Source organism: Anser brachyrhynchus (genome assembly GCF_964034855.1).
Source record: "Anser brachyrhynchus genome assembly, chromosome: 3".
In the NCBI taxonomy this organism is placed as follows: Eukaryota; Metazoa; Chordata; class Aves; order Anseriformes; family Anatidae; genus Anser; species Anser brachyrhynchus.
The window spans coordinates 99,304,350-99,316,157 of NC_137696.1; the positions used below are offsets into that span (position 1 = coordinate 99,304,350).

Sequence of the window (11,808 nt, forward strand, 5' to 3'; positions counted from 1 at the left end):
AGCTTTGGAGCATCTGGGAATGTTCTGTTAAGGAATTATGAGATTCCTGCAAATTTTCAATGGGTTCAGGATTATACAGCTACTGCTAGAGAATTTCAAAGATCAATGTTTTGGACTTGGGAACAAATACTGGGACATACGCATGAAATCTTCTGGATATAGCCCTTACAGGCTTTATTATTTTTACTGACAAATTTCTTTAGAAGTTAGTTTAAAACTGAAAGACCATTTACTTAAACTACTGTGCAATTTTCTAAAACATAAAGTAGCCTCACCTCTAATCACACTTAGTAACCATTTATGATACTTATCTTGCTGAAGTACAAAAAAGGCATTTCATTCACTGGATAGAAGCAATCTAAAGGAAAAGCCCTTTGTAAACCATTCAACTCATTTCATTCTCATTTTCCCTGTTCTACAGAGAAACCAGCATTCCTGCTACAAGTGTTATGCTGCTTGTTAGCCCACTCTAGAAAGATAACAGATATAGCATGACTTGTTAGCAAGCACATCCTATATCTTATAAGCTATATTAATTATATCTGTCTGACCTCACAGATGTTTCATCTGAATGCTGTTTCTTCCTTGAACTGCTCAGAGTACTCAAGATGTTGTTTGCCAGACACAGTTTCTGCCTAGCTTCTACCAAAGGAGGGAAGCTCTTGCAGAGGATCTCTGCCAGTTCCTCCCGCAGAAAGCTGAAGAGGCTCCTGCCTCTGTTCCCAAAGGTTCATACTGCCATATTGAGTATGGAAGAAAGTAAGAGTGTGCCCACTGTCAGATGCTGTAGTTCACAACCCAGTGCAGGTACTGCTTTCTGTATTAGCTGGACAACAGGGATTTATGTTTTTATGTCAAGTCACAAATCACAGTATCTCAGAGACATATGCGCTTCTGCTGCTACTACTAAAAGAACAGGAACCTTAGGAAAAGGGTGAAAGAAGAGTATTGAAGTCTATAGCACCCTAAACTGCTACAATTATTCTAGAACACCACCTGCCAAAGGCCTTAGGCAAGAACTGAGAAGGTTAATCTGTATCTTGTCTCCTGTACAAAGAGAGAAGAGATAAGTGAATTCCACACACACTTCTATTGCTATACAGCAAAACGTGGCAAGGCTGATCACATTTGACACCATGCAGCAAGGAGACATTATTTCAGTGTAACTATCATCAACAAAATTAACCATAGAATCAAGGAATGGCTTGGGTTGGAAGGAACCTTAAAGATCATCTAGTTCCAACCTACCTGCCATGTGCAGGGATGCCAGCAATTTTTAGGAATGTTTATGAAACTGGAAAATTTGTCTTGGTCAAAATACTCAGGCTTAACAAACTCTACGAATCCTAAGAATGAAATTGTTCAAGCTCAAAAATCCCAAGTGCTATTCCTTACAAATGGCTAATATCAGGAAAAACTAGAACAGGACAAATGCAAAGTAGTACTTCAGCTTGTACAATATCCCAATCTTTCCCACTTCTGGCAAACTGAGGGACTCCCTAGGCCAAAGATGTGCCACATCACTGTGTTTTGTAGTCACTGTCCCATTCTCTTCTACTAGTTAGTTTAACTGCTTTTTTCACTCTGTTTTAGCATCCACAGAAATTCATGGAGAAACATTCAACAATGTAATTACTCATGCCTTAAAATGTACTTCCTTTTGGTTGTTTTAAAACTAGCTCCTGATCATGTTTGCAATTTTTCACTGTATTGTAAAAAAAAATAATAATTATTATTATTCTCTAGTCACATTCATAATGTCTTTCATTTATTTACAGTATTTTGTCATTCCTCAGTCAGAATTCATTTCTCACTGTTTATTCTGATGCCAGTAAAAGGGAAAAAAAAAAAAACACCCCAAACCTTTTCATTTTTTCACAGTTTGTTTTAACACAAATTAGAGGTACCCTAAAAAAATAAGTCAAACATTAGCATTAGTCAATCATTTTTGCTTTGAACTCAAAAAATATTCTATTCACCAAAAATGAAACAGTAGTAGATATTTTTGCATTTAACTGAGAAACCTGAGGAACTCTTCATTTCATCAAAAATTATTTTTCTATCTTATAAAATTTGCAAGCTAAATAAATGCCTTGCTCCATTCATCAGTCTTAGGGGAAGAAGAAAAAATAAATTTTATATTCAGATTCATTTAATGATAAATGACAAAAATATTTTGGATTCAGAAAAAAAAATACTAGGAGAAAGCATATTTGGCTCATTTTTTATTTACTGTAAATTATTCAGGATTTTTTCTCTTTTTTTAAAATGTGTGCATTTTTCTCCAATTATAACATTTTGTAGTGCATATTATACCCCGTTTTAGCATTAAGCTCTCACTTGTAAACAACTAGTATTTGGTTTTAGGATAATTCTGTCTTGTATAAAAATTAGAAAGCATAACTGTTTGATATAATTCCTTTTAATGTAAAACACCATTTAAGTTGTAAAATGCTGCCACAATGATTTAACTGACTATTTAGAAATAATTCTCTGCCAGTCATTTAATACAAGAGCTTAATAGTTTTGATGACAAATAGTTTACTAAGTAATACTCTACCCAAACAACACTTTATAAAAAATTCTTTACAGGGCTTTATAGGGCTAAAAGCTAAAAATATACAACAATGCTCCACTAGTTTTTGACTATCTTGTTTACTTTTTAATTTTGTGTTTTTCTGAGAAGTACATTAACCAGTATTTTTTTTTTTTTTTGGTGGGAAGGTCAGGGTGGATAACAATGATAGTTTCTGCTGAACAAATAAAAGCAAAAATGAATATATAGTTATAAAATTTAGGGAGAAATATATGGAGAGATGAAACTTCAGGAATTCCAATAAACAAATAGGTTGGTTAAAGAGATGTTATTTTATGAAACATAAAGTCTAATAACTTATTATAAGACAAGTGTGTTCATTTCGTGGAGAAACTCAAGTAACTACCAAACTTGTGTGAAATATACCCTTCATTATTTAATATGGCAGTGACAAAAGCACATGAAGCCATGCTGCAGTGTATACAGAAAAAGTATTTTGTGAATTCTGAAGAAGCACCTAGCAATTGCTCTGCAGGTGAAGGTAAGAAGTTTGTTCAGCTGTCAATCCAAGTTCCTTCCTTATTTCTGATGGTCACATTGATATTGTAGGTCATTGGTCCTATTAATCACCAAGCATTTGGTGCTAAGGGTTTCTTGCCTTTTTTATTTTTATTTTTTTTTTTTGGTAGCCTAGCACCATTTAAGTCTTCAGGCTTCAAATGTAGGAAATGAAGCGCTCAATTAAGGTAGCAACTGATATCTAGATATAAGAGACAGGTCTGATTCTCCTTGTTATATTGTTTGACTTCACATAGCTTGTGAAGTTTACACATTACAGGAAAGATCTTTACAAATACTAATTGATAAAGCTTTGCTAATGTGAACTGATTGTTCATTTATATAGTCTGAACTTATATATGTTTGGTATCTGATAGAAGGTATCACTGGCAAGGTACTAAAGAAAAAAATAACTTGTTTCCAACTGATAGAACATCTTAGCATTGAGTAGGCATCTCAGAGATAAGTTTTAGAACAAGATCTTTTGTTTTCGTCTTTTGAAATTTTGCATTTCTCTCTATAAAGTTTTAGCTTCAACAGGAAAAGACATAGCATACCAAATTAGTCTGCTTCAGGCCAAGAGGCTGAACTGAGCTCTGTTTAGCTGTAAGTTCATATACTCTTTTTTTCTGTTAAATCTTTGATACTGGACAATAGCTAAAATGCCAAGAGGCAGCAGGTGTCAGATTGTCCTGGTGTGGTAGAGTTTTTTCTGCTGAGCCTCAGCAGAGCAACCAGCAGGCAGGTTAGTGCATTCTGGGTGCTTCTACACTAGCGCAGGAACAGGAGGGCACTTTTGAACGAGATTTACTAATTGTCTTCATTTATTACACTTCTTTTCATGTAACTGAGTAGATTTAAAATACTTTTAGTTTGATTTTTAGTTTGAAACTAAACCAGTTGCTCTTATACTATTTGTAAGCAATCAGTCCAGAGGCTCAAACTAGGGCTGGTCTGAAATGGAAAAAATCTTCTACAAGCCATGCAGTGTGAACATCAGGTCCTCAACATCAGCTGTTTCACTCTGCAGATCATTCCTTTTGCATGACAAGCTGCAACAGGGGAGGCTCAGGCTGGATATCATGAAAAGGTTCTTCACCAAGAGGGTGGTCATGTAATGGAACAGGCTCCCCAGTGACGTAGTCACGGCACCAAGCATGTCAGCGTTTAAGAAGTGTTTGGACTTTGCTCTCCGTCATATGGTCTGAATTCTGATTTTTGGGTAGACCTGTGTGGAGCCAGGAGTTGGACTCGATGATCCTTGTGGGTTCCTTCCAACTCGGGATATTCTATGATTATATGATTCATGCACTACCTGATAATATTGATATAGCATGTGAGTCCTGGTGTCTTCCCAGTGGCCCAGATCAATGAACTTGCCAGATGTGCCATGGATCTCTTCCAGAAGTTGCCCTTGTGCCATGAAACTTCAGGCCTACCTTTATTTTGGGGAATAAAAAGGCATCTAGTCTCTCCCTGATCATGAGGTAGATGAGCATCTTCCTAAGAAGACCTGGAAACTCAGAAGTGCTCCTGAGTCTTCCCGTACAGATCTCCACTTTTCCTCCACCAGAAGCAGGAGTCATTGAAAATTTCTACTGAATGTGGACATACATGTCATACAAATTGCTTCTCATTAATGTTCTATTTCAATCATTTCTATACTTACTATGGTACCAGAGAGCCTGTGTACCTCAGTTCCTACACTGTATGACCAAATAAACTGTTAAAAACATTTCCTTAATTTCCTGCAAAATTTTATCAAATCTTTTACTGGAGAAATCATCTTAGCTATATCTCAAATAGTGTTCATTCCTTGAGATTTATTATTTTCATAAGAGAGTGATTGTGAAAGTCTTCAAGAAAAGGAACACATTTTAAATTCACATCAGCTATGATGGCTGCTGTGGGGACAGTACTAAAGATGCTGCCGTTTTGTCAAATCACTGTTTTAATTAAGTTGTAACTCTTTAGAAAGTTCCATATTTAAATCTGTCACATTCTTTTAGCTGACTGTATATCCTAAAACTTTTATACTTCAGTTGATATACTACTACATTGCAAATATATATATATGCATGTAGCAGCAGCAAAGAGTGCTCTTAATTTATAGCAACTTGTTGCTCTATTACTCCTGAATTATTAATCATTTTTATATGACAGAATAAGAATAAGTAAATTATGCAAAACTTTCTTATCAAATGCAGTATTTCACACAGTAATTTCACTGACTTTCACCATGGGAACTGTAGTTTTGGAGAACCTAAGTGGAAAGTCCTTATTTCCTTTCCTTCAAGTTCTTATTTTCATGCATTATTTCTTTTTGCAGATGTTCACTGCAAAAGTGGCTGAAGCCCTGTAAGAAATTGCCTTCTCCTATACTCATTACTGCTCCTCTTGCCAACATTACTTGTGCCACAGTAATCATCTCATCTGCTTCAGTGCAGTTGCATGGATGGTTTCTTGATGGTTTCTTTGATTCTCCACTTAGAAGAATCAGTTTAAGCCAGGGCAGTTCACAATACACAGTAAATTTAGAGTACCCATGTCGGCTAATTAGCTAGCCCTCCTGAAGGGAAAGTAGCATCAAGCACAGGGAGAGTGTTTTTTTGAAACAGTTACAGCTAAGTCCACAAAATAGACTATTAAACCAGGAGGTTTTCCTACCATTTCAGGTTTTTGAGCCATATATATTGCATATGCAAACTTGACTTTATGTAGGTTTAGTAAAAATAAGTGCTTTTTAGTATGGTATAAGTAAACTTAGTGGTTTTCAGACTGTGTTTCAAAAATAGTTTTTGTCCTCTGACACAAGTCCATATTTAAATAAAAATCACCATTTGTGATTTGAAAGATAGCCACTCCAGTTATTCTTCTTTCAAAATTGTAAATGCACAGACATCAAGGGAGAAAATCTTGAGCATGTTGTGGGCTTTGCATATAAGCAAAAAGAGACCAAAATAAAAACAAAAAAAACTATGCAAATTGTATTCTTATAAAATAAGGCAAAGCCCGTTCTCGTTTTTGTTTGTTTGTTTTGTTTTGCTTTGCTTTTTTTGTCTAAAATAATATATACCTGTCCAATTATGGTACAAGTGACACTATATTTTCTGAGTGGATTTATGGGGTTAAATGCTGGCTTTGTCAATGTTAGCAGAACTTTAGTCACTAGCCTGAGTAGAAAAAAGTTTCCAAGCATTGCTTAGCACTGTGCCTCCACCCATCTTTTCCAGGAGGAAGTTTGGAGATTTACGAGAAAGACAGGACAAATTGAATTATCCAAAGAAAATCATTCTAATTTTCAGTGTTCTCATTTTAAAGTTAATTGTCTGGTTTCTATTGGGTGTTCTACTAAGCACATCTATAGCACTTTTCTTTTACCGCTCAGACAATTAATTACATTTCAGAACACTCCAGGGAGGTAGGTATTCCTGTCTCATTTTACTGGTGAGGCAGCCATACCATAAAAAATAAATAAATAAATAAAAATAAAAAAAAATCCAAAGTCACTGAGCAAATAAGGAGAAGAGCTAGAAATCACAATTCCTTATTCCACTTACACTCCATCTCTAGTGTTGTGTTCTCTTGCCAAATGTATGCAGTGACCTTGTAAAGATTTTAAGGAGAATATTTCCTCATAGGAAAGAAAGCTATTTTATTGTGAATTAAAAGCAGTGTCTGTGTTTCTAATAACATTGAAAGCTAAATGGCAAATCACATTAAAGCATTATCTTAATTACTGTAATATACATCTTAACTATCTAAACAGAATAGCTCTTTTTATCTCTTCCTGGCCACCTGTCCCAAAATAATTGACTAGAGATTAATAAAATTGTCCCCCTAAAATGTGGGCAATATTCAGATGTTAAATAAGTTACCAGGGAAAAAGAAGGGATCGGGTCTTTATAATTACAGGATATAAGTAACAAAAATGTAAATGTAAATGTTATTGGGAAATAACATTCATATGCAAATCAGATACTGTTAATATATTATTTTTAACTGTAAATCATCTGTCTTTCAATTACTTGTATTGTTGCCCTCTGTGTATTTGTGAAAGAGTTTTATTCAGTGATCGAAATTCCATGACAAGGTTAAAAAATGCTGACTGAAGAAGAGAAGAAAAGTTCTCTGAATATGTGTTTAACTGGAGTCTTGTACTAGAAGACATTTAAGCATGTGATGATAACAATGTTCAGAGCAGAATTTTGTATTAGGTAGACCACTGTGAATTTTAATGTACTCTTAATACTACGTAGGTAAAATAGTAAGACAGAAACAACTTCATGTGTTTTCCTCTCTGTTATAAATTAAACCATTTAGTGATACCAGATTCAAAAGTATTTCACAGGTTAAAATTACTATGACATTTTTTTCACTTTGACTGCCCAGTAAGGAAAAAAAAAATCTAACTTATATTTTGTGGTTTAACAATCTGAGCTACTGAATCTACTAGCAATTGGTTGTACAATAACCTGTCAAGGGAGTTTCAGCTAATGTATTGATGTCTGTAACAGATACTGAAAATATATAGAGAACTCAATGAATACAGCAACTAAGAGTCAATCTGAATTGTAAAAAGCAGTACTAAAATACTAACAGACAATTTCAATCAATCATAAACCAAGGGTGCCAATTGTCTGTGATAGTAACAGTTAATTTATGTTTCCTAGTGGTGAGTGTTTCCTGGTGGAGCATGCAGCAAACTGAAAGGTGTCCAGTGTAATTTAAGGGGCTGTGCCCATGACCCACATTTCCTATCAAACTAGTCACCAGAAAATTCATTGACTAAGATGGCATTTGTTACCATACCCAAAGCAATCCTCATGCCCAAGCACACCCAGATTCCTTAGCTATAAACTCTATTTCCAACACATCAGCCATAATTTATACTTTCAGTTTCTGAAAAGGAAACACACATTTATTCTTCACTAATCAGAGAAATTACCAAATTGGTAATAACAAATTCCTGGAAAAAACTGGACCCTTACCTCTAAGTAATTAAGCTGCCTGCATAGATTTCTCTTCAACTATTAATAAAATGAAATGTCCATTTTCTGACATGCTTTCTAGGTCTGCTCCCTAGTTCACCTCTGTCCCTAGTTTCAATTTGTATGCCCTCAGTGCATTGTTCTTTGATCTTTTACATGCTTCTTCTTAAACTGTCATTTTAACTATCTCTTTTTACACTTTCAATCCCAACTCACAGTATCACAGTATCACAGATTTCTAGGTTGGAAGAGACCTCAAGATCATCGAGTCCAACCTCCGACCTAGCACTAAGTACTCCACTAAACCATATCGCTAAGCTCTACATCTAAACGTATTTTAAAGACCTCCAGGGATGGTGACTCCACCACCTCCCTGGGCAGCCCGTTCCAATGCTTAATAACCCTTTCGGTAAAGAAGTACTTCCTAACATCCAACCTAAAACTCCCCTGTCGCAACTTTCGCCCATTCCCCCTCGTCCTGTCACCAGGCACGTGGGAGAACAGACCAACCCCCACCTCTTTACAGCCTCCTTTAAGGTAACTGTAGAGAGCGATAAGGTCGCCCCTGAGCCTCCTCTTCTCCAGGCTGAACAATCCCAGCTCCCTCAGCCGCTCCTCGTAAGACTTGTTCTCCAGACCCCTCACCAGCTTGGTCGCCCTTCTCTGGACTCGCTCGAGCACGTCCATGTCCTTCCTGTAGCGAGGGGCCCAAAACTGAACACAGTACTCGAGGTGCGGCCTCACCACAGCCGAGTACAGGGGGACAATCACTTCCCTAGCCCTGCTGGCCACACTGCTTCTTATACAGGCCAGGATGCCGTTGGCCTTCTTGGCCACCTGGGCACACTGCTGGCTCATATTCAGCCGACTATCAACCAATACTCCCAGGTCCCTCTCGGCCAGGCAGCTTTCCAGCCACTCATCTCCCAGCCTGTAGCTCTGCTTGGGGTTGTTGCGCCCCAGGTGCAGGACCCGGCACTTGGCCTTGTTGAACTTCATACAGTTGACCTCAGCCCATCGCTCCAGCCTATCCAGATCCTCCTGCAGAGCCTTCCTGCCCTCGAGCAGATCGACACACGCACTTAGCTTGGTGTCATCTGCAAACTTACTGAGGGTGCACTGGACGCCCTCATCCAGATCATCGATAAAGATATTAAAGAGGACCGGCCCCAGTACCGAGCCCTGGGGGACACCACTAGTGACCGGCCTCCAACTCCTGTGAGTGCAGGCAAAAAAAATGCTTTTGTGCTCCTTTACTCATCACCTTCTTTCTATTTTATACGTTCTCTGTATTTTATTTTATTTTATTCAAATTTATCTTTCAGTCATTGACATCTGGTAGCGTCAGTGACAGAAGTAGCAAAGAATAGAAGAAGAAAAAAGCCCTCCAAAGCAGAAGGATGAAGGCAGGCTGGACATGACTAAGGGAATGGGGAGGTCAGACTCCACAGGGTTTCTTTGCACAGAAATGAGAAGGAGGAAAAGGAATCAGATGACCTCTCTGCACATCTCTTCAGCTCTTGGTCGTGCTGATTCACAGTCTCAGTAGTGATTTTCCTGATTACCTTTCTTGCTTCCAGACTACAGCTCTTACCTGCTCTTCATCTGAACTCTGGTGCAGTTTCCACTTCACTGACATATTAAGACCAGATATGTCCAGGTTCTCTTTCCTTTCCATTTTGGCACAGTCTCTCAGAGAAAGACCAGGCTTGACTGTTCTCACCAGCAAGTTTCCTACTTCACAACATGTTTTGAGCCCTTTTTTTTCCTGACTGTGTGTCTGTATGTTTGTGGTTTTGTGTTCTCAAGGATCTGCACCCATAATTTATTCCTTTTTTTATATGCCATATGCAGGTTTTAAGACTTTATGGGATTTTTTGTTTGTTTGTTTTTTCTGGAGTGCAAATAGTTAATTTCTCTACTAATTAATAGAGATCACAATGTCAAATTACTCTCTCCTCTCACCTCCTGACCAGTACTGTATCCCAGAGGAGATCATCTGTGACACCTCTGGAATTAACATCCTGGAACTGAAGACTGGGGCTAGAATCACCTCTGGATGCATTCTATTGCGTAGTAACTTGTTCCTCTCAAAGCAGCAGCTATGAGCTTTCATACAAAAGAAGGTGTAAGAAAAATAAGCAAGGGATGTAGCCAGATAAATATATGAAATCATGGGTGAAAAAAGTCAGTCTGTATTCCACTGTACAGCTAATTATTTTGAAAGGTTTTTTGCCTACATCCTCTTAACACATATAGTAATAATATTAACTAAATAATGCATTCTTAAATATATGTGCTTTTTTTTTTTTTAATAAGGAAATCACAAAGGAAGATCTTATCTTGCAATACATAGTCAACTGAACAATACCAAAAACAGTCTTTCTAACCCATTTCTGGGATCACTGCTTCTGCTAGTGAGTGGGAACTTGGAAGCCATGATTCAGAGGAAACTGTAATTTCAAGGAGTTAGCAAGACTGCTGCTTCCCTCAGTTGCCTTCTCCATGTACTGTCAATGATGTAATTTCATGTTTCAGTTAGCACTAAAACCAAATACACTCCAAAGGAGACCAGGATACTTGAATTCACCATTTGGCAGGACAACGCTCCTATTATACAGATTCTTAGGGGGGTCTTTGGGAACACGATCCCTTTGAAAAGCATATACTCAAGAGATTTTGCTCTGAGAGCCACACTGTTCCTCTCAGAAGGTTTGTGGCAGTATGTAAAAGCTAGCATGACATCCACAGCTGTTAAGGATCTTTTAGAAGGGGAATCTTTCTTCCTATCTATTTCAAAAAGTATCAGAGTAATCAAAGTAGAGCAGCCGAGATATTTTTCCTGGTGTAATCCTGGTGTAATTTTAATGGTTGGTAGAGAAATCAACTAAAAATTAATTTAAAATGTAAAAAAAAAGTTACCACAATAATAATCCAATTTTAATTTCTGGTGTGGCTGTATCTTGTTATTCACCAGGTTCATGTGGTTCAGAGACTCTTGATAGTGTTGTTCCATATCAACTTTCTTTCAACACAATAAATATATAATCCTTTACTGCTACATCATTGGTAGCGAATTACAACAAATAGTTGTAAATAAATAGTGACCACCATCCTTCCTTGTTGAAGTTGGAAATCAAGCAAATAGGTCCACCATGTTGCTGGAATAAAGAACACAGAGGACTTGTACTACAAATTAGGGTTTCTGTTCTTGTTCTGTTGTAGAAGCTGGTACAGCCACAACAACAAGTTACTCTAAAAACACTATTAGTCAAGGAAAAACAGCTTCCTCCAATGGTTATATACAGTCATTTTTTAATATTTAAGAGCTGGCAGAAAGATTGTGTTCTCACATGCGGTTTCAGAAACACATTTATATGGTTTATATGAAGGTATTTTAATCAGAAGTTAGGGGAGGGGAGTCTAAGGGAACAAGAAATTGTTTTGTCTTTGTGTTGTACAGTTAGTGAGTATTTTCACTACTTTAGTCATTTTCATTTATATAAATAAAGCTTCTCCATTTTTATCTAAACCTTACTCCTCCCCAGGGCCTCTCAGCAAATGCAGTGACACTTCAGCAAAGGGTAATTGAAGCTGCAGCACATTTACAGCAAAATGCCATTTTTAAAGGGTGTAATGAAACATACTGCAGAGGCAGGATTTTTAAATTCACGATATGGAAAGTGATTCCCTGTAGGAATGAGAGACCTGAGGATTTAGGAC

General features: G+C 37.2%; 1 protein-coding gene across 3 annotated transcripts in view; it reads left to right on the forward strand.

Annotated features, from left to right (window-relative positions):
• The window catches only part of KHDRBS2 (KH RNA binding domain containing, signal transduction associated 2), a 378,776-nt gene that overhangs the window by 329,078 nt on the left and 37,890 nt on the right, over nt 1-11,808 (forward strand). For 2 of the 3 annotated variants that reach the window (XM_080584879.1, XM_080584878.1), the window contains exon 9: nt 2,985-3,077. The exons of the other annotated variant lie outside the window; for it this stretch is intronic. In XM_080584879.1, the coding sequence (XP_080441005.1) occupies nt 2,985-3,077 (93 nt within the window). The remainder of the gene's footprint in view (nt 1-2,984; nt 3,078-11,808) is intronic. 3 annotated transcript variants of the gene reach the window in all.